Source organism: Patella vulgata, chromosome 6, assembly GCF_932274485.2.
Source record: "Patella vulgata chromosome 6, xgPatVulg1.2, whole genome shotgun sequence".
Classification (NCBI taxonomy): domain Eukaryota; kingdom Metazoa; phylum Mollusca; class Gastropoda; family Patellidae; genus Patella; species Patella vulgata.
The window spans coordinates 53,518,959-53,532,407 of record NC_065884.2 but is presented as its reverse complement, the minus strand read 5'-3'; the positions used below and the strand labels follow the sequence as shown (position 1 = coordinate 53,532,407).

General features: G+C 36.3%; 1 protein-coding gene across 1 annotated transcript in view; it reads right to left on the bottom strand.

The window, feature by feature from the left end:
- The window catches only part of LOC130010367 (piwi-like protein 1), a 39,274-nt gene extending 26,225 nt beyond the window's left edge, over positions 1–13,049 (bottom strand). The window contains exons 1-4 of the mRNA XM_050554314.2: positions 12,919–13,049; positions 8,239–8,379; positions 6,918–7,167; positions 4,436–4,653 (exon numbers count right to left, since the gene is read on the bottom strand). Coding sequence (XP_050410271.1) covers positions 4,436–4,653; positions 6,918–7,167; positions 8,239–8,331 — 561 coding nt within the window. The 5' untranslated portion in view covers positions 8,332–8,379; positions 12,919–13,049. The remainder of the gene's footprint in view (positions 1–4,435; positions 4,654–6,917; positions 7,168–8,238; positions 8,380–12,918) is intronic.
- Positions 13,050–13,449: the final 400 nt, after the last annotated feature.

Sequence of the window (13,449 nt, the reverse complement as noted above, 5' to 3'; positions counted from 1 at the left end):
AATCGCAAAATATCGAGAACCACACTTGTAGTCACGTTTAAAAAGGGGCATATAAACGTCCGGTCTTCGTATTATTATGTGCTGTTTATATTAACGCATCAAGGGCGGATAACTTGAAAACGTGTCCCCCCCCCCCATATATAGTAACCCAGGGGTTAGTGGGGTTGAACGGAATGAAACCACTGGGGATACCGCGAATGTGGAAAAAGTAAAATTAGGCTATCAGACAAGAACAGTATACCCGTATATGTAGAAACTGTCAAAAGTCTGGACATACCGAGTCTCATTGCAAGAGTAAATAAGAAAAATTAGATTGATATTTTTTTTGGCACCATTATTAATTAATTTTAAAACTAATCGTTGATTTATTTTCCGTACACAAAATTGAACTAAACAACTCTAAATATAAGAATTCCGTATAAGAATTATTTGCTTCTTTGTATTGTGATTTAATAATAAATAAATAGCATATTGTCTAGCCTTATAATATAATTTAATTGGTCCGACTGGTCTTGTTTTGCCCCGACTGGTCTAAGTCCGAGTAGTCTTTAGTCCGAGTGGTCTGGATACCTACGACAATTGGCATTGAGTTTGAGCGTTCGCACACATAACTACCCGCATTCCTGTATTTAGTTACCGTCTTTAACATTCTAGTAAAATCTCTGCAAATTTTATAGCTTTACTTTTTGAAATATTTTGTTGTAATTATTTGATTAGCGACTCGGATGGGATTATTTACTTTTGAACACGCATGCCGCACAAACACAACTATACATTCGTTTTACGGGCTTTATCACACTTCGGTCAAAACTGTCATACGGGCTTAGTAGCATTATATACCATTATATATGTTACTGAAGCGGTTATTATTCGATCGAAAGAATGCGTATTAAATTAAAAATACACTCCGAGAATTCGGAGGTAAGCTTCATGATCCTTGTTAAATTATTTATAACATAAAGAAGTATAATAACAGACAGCTTTATGGATGACATTCACTAGGTTTATTAACTGCAACGTTTCAATGAGGTTACTCTCACCGTTATCAAGCAATGATAACGGTGAGAGTAACCTCATTGAAACGTTGCAGTTAATAAACCTAGTGGTATCATTGCTTGATAACTGTGAGAGCAACCTCATTGAAACGTTGCAGTTAATAAACCTAGTGAATGTCATCCATAAAGCTGTCTGTTATTATATATCACTTTCACTAAATGCCTTTCAAAGACAACATAAAGAAGATAGGATATTTATAGTTTATACATGACTTTATTTTTACGAGTATCCGTGCAATCAGTGATATTTTAATTGTGAAGAAAATTTGATAGACTGGCGATCAATGGTTTCCATATAAATCTCCTATGTAATTGCCTTCAATTGATATTTTTCGTCGCCTAAACCCATATACGATCAAAATGATCGCGCTGTCAAACTATCTTTCAATGTTAACCAACCCCCGCAACAGGTATATTGGATTCGACCAATACGTCACGAAGACATAGTTGACATCGACTCTGTCGAAATTACAAGTAAATTTTCAAATTTTTCAAGAGAGAACTTGTTCTCATCGTTGTGATAATTAGTTGTGCAATGGATTTTATCGAACGGGAGTTCATTACAAACACACAGGTAAGTTTATAATAACCAAAGTTAAGTAGTTTGTGCATAATCAAAGAAATCCGTTTAAAATTTACGATGGTTCACACAGTAATTTTTGAACAGTGGTCAGGAAATTAAATACTTGTAAATTGAACACTCATTATCATTAATGAAATTAAGGTCCGATACATGGCAATATCGAAAGGAACCGAGATCTTTGAGAGATAGACCTATATTTTAAGTTTTGTCAAAATCGGATAAAAATTGGGACCTGTAGAGTGTCCACAAACAAATTGTGGACGGACGGACAGAAATGAAATGAAATGGAGTTTAACGTCCTACTGTTCTGCTCCTAACCTGGGCTAATGAAGACGGGCATACGCCATACAGTGTGCTATGAGGGAAATTTTGCCCGGGCAGCGGCACTACGGCCTACTCTTATATCAAATTCCAACTGCCAAGGGATCTTTTACGTGCACGCCAATGTGTACACGGGACCTCGTTTTTTTGTCCCATCCGAACGACTAGACAGCTTTCCTTGTCAGCCCCTCCGTCCTGCATCACTGACAAGGGAGAACCACGCCGGAAAATCACGGACGGACAGGGGCAACTACTAGTGTTGAAACTACTATTCGAATATTCGTCAACAGATACAAAATAGGGGTTATTCGAATCATTTTACTATCCGTTTACTATTCGTTACAATATATTCTGACATTCCGTATGCTCTATATTTAGCCATTTTTACGTCTGATCACTTTGAAATTTTCCCCAATGCAATTGATCACGTACGCAGCTCCATGAGCATAAATGTCAACATTATGCATATTATTTAGTGATAGTAACTAATAAAATTATTAATGCAGTGCAACGAAAACAGTAGTCTAAATAAAAAAAATATTCATTCCCTGCGCTAGTTTACGGCATATGAGTTTAGACCGTGTTTTGACTGAAATTTATTCATAACGACCTAGGTCACGTATATTCCCACTCATTGATTGGTTCAATAGTAGTAGATTATCAGAATGAGGCAAACGACCTTGCCGGAATAAATGGCACATGGTTTTATTTTACTTTTTTCATTCGTGTTGATTGAGCAAAATGATAAGTGGGAGGGTGCGGATAACAGGTGTAGTTATACTATACAAATTCCTTCACCTCATTGATTTTTTGGGATGTCAGACCGATGTCATAGATAGTCTTAATAATTACGGCTAAAGGTAGGCACGTTTTTTTCTTCGCGGCTCAAACAATTTGCAAATCGAAAGTACGATTTCATACTCAGCATACAGACACTCATAAACATTAAAACAAGTAAGAAATTATGAGTACCGGTATATGAACTTTTGATGTAATTGTGTTCAATAATTTCACGTCTCCGAATAGCCAACAAAAGTATTTGGATCACAAATTTCGATCCGATTTTCAACACTAGCAACTACATAATACATACACATGAAAATGTGGGCGAATAAAAATATTCACGATCTATCTTAGGTTTTGAAGTTCATGGTAGTGAAACTATACACTAAGTTTCATCACTTTCTATCAGTTAGAATCAACGATATCTGGTCCCAAAGTATCAACAAATGAAATTGCATACCTCTACTTAACTTTTAACAGGAAATATTAATCATTGAACTCAGTCAAAACATTTGCCTAATGTCTTCAAAAGAAGGGGGGAAAATGAAAGAAAATATACGTTTAGTGCAGTAGCCGTGTAGCTGGGTCATCATCGTACTGTCAGTACTCGGTAGATACGCACATGCAGTTCTTGTAGCAAATAATGCCTACAGTATAACATATGCTATTTTTAAATAATATATCTTGTTCAACCTGAAAAAAATTATTAATTTTTCGAACCATTATTATTTTTATGCTTTTTAATAAAGCAGTCTAAATTTCCCTGCTTTCGCTTCCTTGTGTTATTCTCAGTTACAGCCATTTTGACAGTCTTGATTATCATGACTTCAAAAATGAGAACTCTTAATCGGGTATATGGTTTCCCTTTATTTTAAGATTTCCCGACTCCATTTAACTATGCCCAAGGCGTGCTTGGCGTTCAGGGCTCTTATTCACGAAAACTTAAACTAAGTTACAACCGAAATTTTAAGAAATACTGCAACTTCATTGGATATATGCAAATTGATTTTACTGGTCAGCCAATCGAATTGCAGTATTTCTTAAAATTTCGATTGTCTCTTAGTTTAAGTTTTCGTGAATCAGGGCCCTTGAATTAAATTAGTTTAAATTAATATTACGCAAAATTATTCAATTAAGATTCAATTACTGATCGCTGGAAATTGGCCAAATTTAAACAGCGAAATTTGCTGGTTTCTGGCTTTTAATCTGATGGGGGCGCATAAAAATGTAATAAAAATTACTGAAAAAACCTAATAGATCGTTTTAATTTATTTTGGAGGAGAAAATATATGGTTAAAGGAGCTAAATCGCTAACATTTGGGACCTAGAAATTGAGAAAAGTGGGTCGCAACGTATATAATATAATACTGTAATATGAATGTATATAAACTGATTTACATTCAATGGTTTCCGTTTTTACTCTAATTTCAAATCAGTTATGATCGGCGAAATAAGCCAGCAGTCTCAAGCGAGTGAAAATTTCTAGCATCTGGTTATTCCAGTCTACATACGCCTTTTGATTTGGTGCAATGTTTATTTTGTCTTAAATATTGTATATCAAAAGCCCATCCTTTTCCGGTAAGATCACAACATGAATGTTGATTTAATTTGACAAATAAATCGTGTTTTCAATGTTGAAGATTTTGGATGATATTGAGATAGAGACTTAGCTACTTTAATAAATAAACATTACCTTTTCTTGTAATTTTCTGGGTAGATATAGAATTCCACCATCAAATGCTTTAACTGTGCCTAAAAGTTCTTCATGTGTAAACAGTAATGCAGCCTTTAATTTACGACTGTCAATAGTTGGGTTAAAATCAACTTGATATTGATACAAAGCTACAAACTTTGGTGTCATCTGAAGTTGGAAAAAGTTGGCCAGAAGTTGAATAGGTCGACCAGCAGTACCTGAAACAGAGAAGTCAACATTGACCAATAAATATATATTTTTCAGACTGTTCCGGATCCTCATATATATGTGCCTAATATATACTTTAAATTATTTCAGTACTTCAGATCTGCGGTGCAGTCAACATTAACCCTTATCGCGAGATTTGGAATCGATATTTCACAATTCTAGTTTGTTACCAAAATTTTTTGTAATTTTGACACCCTTTTTGCTACGAAATGGCACCGATTGCCAAAGAAAATTTTTTTTTAAGAGACTCTAGCAATTAAAACTACACATTCAATTTACTCCATATTTATTTATTTATTTCATTTTCCTTACACCTGTATGGTTAATGTCTATTTTACTGTGAGCCGCAGTGGCTTAGTAACCCGAGGTCCTGTGTACGATCTCGATATGGATCGAGAAAGTGGTGTAGGACGGAGGGTTTGGACAGGGACAACATATTATAATCGGTTGGATCAGATGAAAACTGATGGCTTGTGTACACATAAAAGAACCTGGAATTCGAAATAAATATTTGCTGTAGTGCCACTATTTCCCCTCAAAGCACACTGTGCATGTATGGTGTATGCCTGTCTTCATCAGCCCAGTCGGTGCAGAACAGAAGGCCCCTAAACCCAATTTTATTTCTATTTCACATAGGCCAACCAGTTTTCATCACACTGCAACACAGATAAGCAATTTCCCTTTTAAATATACTATTCAAAAAAAGTAGGGGATATTTGATTTTGGGGGCATAATACTAAAATATTCAAATGACTACGAAAAAAGTCACTATAGAACCTAACAGAAGAAACATTTCCAGTTACATGTGACGCCCAAACGCACCAATAGCTACCGCATGGAATGCAGGTGATGCTTGGGATCATCATGGGGGTCCAACCCAAGATTTGCACGACTCTGACTTTGAATGTTACAGTCATTGTGGCATTGAATTCCAGGGTGGAAACATCAGTTTAATTGTTTTAGTGACCAGAAAACAAATTTTGACATGCGTCGGCTTACCCAAAATGAAAGGTTACGTGCCCTTGGCATGCTACAGATCGGCACAACACAGGCGGTTGTGGCGCGGACGATGAATGTTTCTCAGTCTGTCATAAGCAGGCTATGGTCCAGATACCGTGATACACAATCTGTACAGGACAGACCACGCTCAGGTCGACCAAGGGCGACAACTCAAGCCCAGGATCGATTTATCCGTACCTTGGCCTTGAGAAATCGTGTCATCACAGCAAATCAGATCAGCGCTCGTCTTCAAACAGACACTGGTGTGAGAGTGAGTGGCCAGACGATTCGGAACCGACTGCATAGGGGTCACCTTCGCGCCCGACGTCTTCGCATGATCCCTTGTTTGAGAGATCATCACATTCAGGCAAGACGTCGTTGGTGTAGGGATCGTCAACACTGGGATAATCGACGCTGGAGCAATGTGATGTTTTCAGATGAGTCAAGGTTCACTGTTGATTTTTTGGACAGACGTAGGAGGGTGTGGCGTCGTCGAAACGAGCGCTTCCAAGACGTTAACGTCATCAGACATGATCGATTTGGGGGTGGTTCTGTTATGGTGTGGGGAGGCATCACTGTTGCTCGAAGAACGGCTTTACATATTGTTGCAGGACGTGTTACAGGCCAGTACTACCGGGACAACATCTTGGCAGTCCATGTTGTGCCGTTCGCACGACGTCATGGCCGCCGTTTCATCTTCCAGGATGACAACGCAAGATGTCACAGGGCCAGGATCATTACAGGTTACCTCCAACAACAGAACATCACCACATTACCTTGGCCAGCACTGAGTCCCGACCTCTCCCCCATCGAGCATGTCTGGGACATGCTTGGACAGAGGTTACGTCAACGTCAACAACGTCCTGCCAATGTCCAAGAACTTGCTGCTGCGTTGCAACAGGAATGGGACAATCTGGACCAAAATGACCTTAGACGTCTCATTAGGAGTATGCCACGTCGGATCAATGCTTGTTTGGCAAACAGAGGAGGATTTACCCGTTACTGACTTGGTTGTGATGCTGTGGTAACTTTGCTGTTTTACCCCGGGTATCATTTTACCCTTATAATGGTCAGTCTGTGCCTTACTTAGTCTAACGATCATTTGGAATAAATCGATGAATGTGAACTTCATTTCATTTTGTCATTTGTTTCTTCGTCAGTTTCATTAGGTGACTTTAATAACACTTAAAAATCAAATATCCCCTACTTTTTTTGAATAGTATATTACGATAAAGAAGAGTTGCAAGTCACTTGCCTTTTTTGTCTGTAATATGTGCTGGTCTAGTTCTTGGATCTTGAAAACGGAATTCTGACCTCTTTCTGGGTACTTGACTGGCATCTCCAGTTCCTAATGACATACTAGCCATTTGCTCTGCAGGTACTTTAGGAATGTCACCAGCCATTCCAGGACGGGGCTCCCTTGCACCTCCCCTGTAAGATGCACGACCACTAGCAGGTGGTGGTCCCCCAGCCCCAGCAGGAGGGGGTGGCTGTACTGGTTGTGGCTAGAAACAAAAACCAGTAACAATATTTATCAAACCTTTATTTATAAATGAATTCACTGAAAACAGGGGCCTCAGGTCATGTGACTTTAGCGTAGCGTGAAATCGGACCGTCAGTCGAGTTTCAATGAACGAGTTTGAATTACTATTTCATTTAAATGTATTACTACTTCGATTTTATTGTAATACTTTAAAATCGATCTCAATATCTGTAAAGATTTAGTCTCAAGAATTATCAAAATGTAAGCTAAATTACCGGTTTTGTACCGGCGACAGTAGACAGGGAAATACCGCTTAGATGTAACATACCCAGAGATTTTCAATCAAAGCAAATTGCTATGGTTCACTGCATTGGTGAATCCTAACCAAAGGATAGATAATATTTTTGTGATTATTATGGTGCGTGATACTGTCAAAAGAAGGTTACAACAGTAGAAAACGGGATTAATCTGTTTCCATCAAGTAGCAAATTTTTTTTCTGGTATCATAAAGATTATAAATATTTAATATATTCTCATTCTTAACATTTTTATAAATTTTAGCTGTCTTAAACTTTTGAAATTGGTACAAGAGCTACTGAAGGGCAAAATATCACTTTATGACGTCACTCAGGTATCACTGAAAAGCACTTATTTTGATGCCATTGCACAGCACACGTTGACTGTTATAGAATATTATTTCGATTACATTTTAAAATTCTATAACTTTGGATCTAATTAGAATATTTTGAAGAATAAAGTTTTTTGGGTAGCATTTTATATCTATTTTCACAAAATATTCTTTAATTTTTGTTTCTGTGATTTAAAACATTTGACTTGAAACCCATATTGAAAGAAAATCAATTAAAAATTACATATTTATATTAATAGACAAAGGAGTATAGTTGACAAATATAAATACTGACAAGCAAGACCAAGTAAGAAAAACATTATGGAGGTGGTCAGTATCATCAAATCTACAGTCAAGAATCAAGCATTTCAAACCGATCAGTTTTAATTAGATGATTTCAACAATTTTGGACACAAGTTGGATAGGATTTTGAAGTAGTTTTCTTGTCTATTGTCATGGTCTTACCTCTGAACCCTGTTCTCCAGGTCTTCTTGAAGTTGCCTGGTCTGTACCACCTCGGGCTCGGCCTCTGGCCCGACCTCTTGCCTTTCCAGACATGTCTTACTTTCTATCAAATTTCAATTTATTCTTTCTTTAGTCTACTCTCTGAAATAAATAATGATTACCTACTATGTCTATCACAGAATGAAAGATATGGGGTTTAATGTCATACTTTTCTAATTGAAAATTAGACGACTGCTAACACGTTTTACAGTCATTATGGCTTGCGAGTACAGCAACTAACAAGCGGTTGCCATGCAAGATCTGCCCACATTTTGCAAGAAATGGACAAAGAAAAAAAACCCTGATTTTTCGTACAATCAGGGACTTAAATCCAACAAGTATAGAATAGAACCCAGATCTTTGGGATATAAAAATATTTTTTAAGTTTCATCAAAATCAAATAAAAATTGTGACCTCTAGACTCTAGAGGGTCCACAGCCTTGGCATTACATACTTTTACATTATTTGCATACATGTAGCAGCCATTTTGTCTGACAGTTTCGGCCCAATTTTCACAACCAATCAAAATATTACCCTGAGCAGGAAATGCTCATTATTGAACATAGTCAAGGTACTGATGTGATGAAACTATAATATACACAAAGTTTCATCACTCTCACTTAATTAGAACTAAAGTTATCGTGTCCCAAAGCAAAGCATCAACCAATCAATTGCTTATCTCTGCTTACCCTAAGCAGACAATTCTTATCTTCAAAATCTATCAAGGCATTGACCTACATGCAATAAAAACCTACACCAAGCTCAATTAGAAGGGAAAGTTATTGTGTACGGTACCAAAAAGTGTGACAGACATATGGATCGATGGACAGACGGACACACCCATTTTAATAGTGCCCAGCTTTCTTTGAAAGGAGGGGGACAAATAGACTGCATCCAATACTGCATAAATCATTTGGAATCAAACGTCTTTAGACAATATAGCGTATTTCGTTACCCCTCTTCAGCGCACACAGACACTCCCAGAATAATAATAGTTACGATAATAGTAGCGTGTGTCAACCGATAAAGGGACCTAACTCGTTTTTCTTAATGGGTTGTCACAAATATGGTGCAATTTTTTCACGAAAAGTAGGTCTTGCATTACGACCTCATGTCGGTTTCCTGCAATTGATACAGGTTCCATTCAACTGCTATTGCTATTAGTGCTCGATTTGCTACATTTAATTCATACATATGGAAAAAGGTGTCTACCTTCCTCCACAGGGATCTAGAGGTTCGCTTAAAAGGAATTGTTATATTTGCTGCATTTTTAATTTGAGAACAATGGAGGTTCATTCATCTACTTAATTGCAATTTTGTTTTCAGGCCTGTAGCTTGCCCAAAAATGTTGGGGGGGCAAGGGCTTCTGTGGGCACCAATGTACCTACACTTCACGGTCCGCAGCACTCTTCCCCCCAGAAAATTTGGGAAAATAGGGTTTGCACCTTAGGAGAGAACTATGAAAATGACGGAAAATTTCAATTTTGAGGCTGAATTTACGATATTCGCCCATTATATTTCATAACCATAAAAATTTGAAGGAAGGAATACGAATCCATACGTGGGCGCTAACCAATCTTACACCGCATTATGGGTGCCCTGCCAATTATATTATGAGCACCCACAATCTCATCGTGGGCGACCAACCAATGTCACTCGGCTTTATGGTATGGGCACGTTGGTTGTTGGCTTCTCGTATTGCGTCCAATGGAAAGGGGGCCGAAGGCTGCCCACCCCCCCTCTTGGGCCCCTGCAATCTACCATTATGTATCTACCATTACAACCTACACATATCTTCAAATAAACTACATTATTTGATTTACAATCCATATTTTGTTATTCTTTTCCACTCCTGTCAGAAATAAGACTGATTTCCTTTAATTTTATCCCAATTAAAAAAGATTAATTATAGTTTTATTGTTGATCTTAAAATAGTAAATATGATGTAGACATACAATAACAATAATACATGTAGATTAAGTGTAAAAGATTTTTGTTTGTAATGTTACGATTCATTTCCTTTTATTAAGTTTCATATTTTATTTAATACTTCTTAACTGGTCGAAGACACCATACTTCCAAGTTTGATTTTATTATTTCATCAACAGAAAACCAATTTTCAAGATCTAATGATTTTTTTTTATTATTTTGTTTCATATTGTTATTTTTATTACTTTTCTGTACAAAATATGGATTGGCGGATTTCCTTTAAATTTTGTCCAAATAAAATTTAAAACATGTTTGTCGTTGATTATATATTATTAAATGACTGTTTCTCGGTGTATTCGGTTTTCTATCAGGTGATTATATTAAATGAAGATTTAAATTTACCCAACAACTGGTCAGTGAATCCATCAATGTATGATCCGGTTATTATTTTAATATCTACTGGTACCTGGAATTCATACGAAGCGTGGAAGACGCTCGATTGGCAAACCATGCCGAGATCGTCTTCTTTCGCCACGTGGGTTTCGTGATCTTTCTTAACTGAAGAATTTTTTCAACTATACGGCAATATTACGTATCGATACAAATAACGCTGGAATGTATCGATGCATATCGGTGTATCGATATATCGCCACTGCCTTTTTGAACAGCGCATATGGCACATGGTATATCGAGGGATTTTCTTGTCGTGAAATTTCATGGCACAAAGTTTTTTTTCAGAATTCTTGTCCAATCAAAAAGTATACTGCTTGCGCCAGATTTCTAACTCAATTAGAAGACAAGATATGCCAAATTGAAGGAATAATTAAGCTTTTTAATATTACAGTATACTTCGCATAAGTTGGATCTAAGTGGACTGACCAATTTTATCCAAGTTAAGTGAGCGAAGAACTAAGTTAGCCAAAGAACAAAATTCAATCTTAGCTCGATTAGAAATAAACTGCAAGAGCCGGATAATTGATTCAAAGGCACTTTTCAAGCTTTTGTTCGTATGTGCGTGTAGACAACTTACATTTTGGTGCAAGTAGATAACTTCCGTTTTTTTGCCATCTTTGAAATATGTCCTAAATTTTCCCAGAAAGTGTCTCGTACAACAGACGAGTTTCGAATTTTCCGGGAAAATTCTATTATTGCGTCGCGTCAAATATGCTGATTTGAGTCAAAATGACAGAGGAAAGTATTTTGCGGCTCTGTGCATAGAATGCCTAACCAAGTTTTAGACCATCGGAAATGGAATTTAAAACAAATATAATGTTTCTTAGTATGTTCACTGAGCAACCAAAGATGATCAGTTTTGTACAAAATATTCAGAACCTTAAAAAAATTTTCACAAATTAATCACATTTGTGGTCTAAGGGAAGTGAACTCTGCCCGATTACCTCCCTTTGCTAAAATTGTTAATGCAACATTGAATGACCTTTCTATCACAGAAAATACTTTTAAACATGATACTTTTTGAATTTTTTTTTTAATCCAGAATCCTAAGTTTGTCTGGTCTGTTATTACTGTAATGGTTTTAGAAGTACAAATGTGTTATTTTTGAATTGCTGTTTAGATTTGCTTCAGTTTGATTTGTTTGATGACATTTGTTCAGTTTTTTGGGGGGTTTTCTAGTTTGCGATAAAACAGTTTGTGGTTGCTGGTGGCTGCCATCGTTGAATTGTGGCAGCCATCTTGGATTTCAAAATGGCCAATATCGAACAATTATTTTTTTACTTTTTTTTTTTTAGCAAGGTTTGATTCAAGAATTTTTAATGAATAAACCGTATAAACACTTATAAAATCCATATTATATTATATAATGGTGGCCATTTTGGATTCAAATATGGCTGACATTACCTAATTTACATATTTGCATCACCATGATTTTTACTTTTGGTTACATTTTGTATTAAATGTAACTGGAATTTGAATATAGTTTTGATTCCAACAATATTATGCATTTTTTGGTTTTTAATTTATTCAAAATGGTCGACCTATGTTGGGGTTTTTTTTCATCATACATTAGCCTAGTGTCAATCCGGCATGCATTGCGCCAATTTTTAGCACGATCAGATATTTTGTCCAGGTAAATTTTTATGCATTATTATTTGCTTCCGATTCATTGTTAATTCCTGAATTTTGTGCCATTGACCCCTGTGACCTTTCAGTGTATTTTTAACTGCTAATGCTATAGATTTTAAAAAATTAGACAAAAAGGAGCCTACCCTAATTCACCGAACATGGTCATAAGTATTCACATCTTGGCTTCTAATTAAGATATCTTCAATCTGCAATGTAGTCCTACGGTTTTATGCTATTTAAATTTAGCTTTATCAAATCGGCTTAGGCCTATTTATAAATAAATCCATTAATAAATGAATTTTGCATTTTTGAACATTATTATTATAGCTTTTCCAGACCAAAGTCATTGATTTAGTCAGTCAAAATATTATTTTATCATTTTTACCGTTTTTGACGAAATTTTGGGAAACGCTGCTTACCCATGGGTATTGTAAAACCAGCTAAAAATTTCAGGTCTATAGCTCAAAAATTTAATTCTTGTTGGCACATGCTACTAAAAGACGATTTGAAATTGAAGGACTCAAGGAGTACGGTAGGCCCACACCTGCCCTGGCACCCAAGTTACCAATCTATCTATTGCTTGACAAAGTCAAAAGTTAGTGACATTCTAGAATTAAGATTCCAACAAACCAAGAAACTCTTTCTCTACAAATATTCGTTGTGTAACGCCGTGTGGATGATTATTATTTAGTAATAATTATCTCAATTCCTCTAGCTGAGTGATATGAATTCACATTCCAAACACAGTATCTTGCCTCGTGGTTAATGAGTGACCCCAGGATGCATTGTTCCGCGCTTGTTCTTCCCCATCAGCCAATCGGGTGTTGGTAAAAAGAAAAAAGAAAAAAAAATCCGTTCTTGTTTTTCTAATCTCAACGTTTACTTTCAGTTTTAAAGGCAGATCACAGTGGTCAAAATACGCAGTATTTTATTTTTAAAAAGGTTGTAGGGGCATGTAATACGGATTGGCCTGCCGGAAAAAAAACCCATCTTGAAATGAATAATTGGTTATGCGCGTACGGTAATTATAAAAGCAGAAATATATTCTTCTCAAAATGGACACAGAATTGGCATTTAAAATTTAATTGCTATTGCATTTAACTTAATTTGGGCAACGGAATGAAAATAAAATTAATCCAATTAGAATTTAATGACATCAGC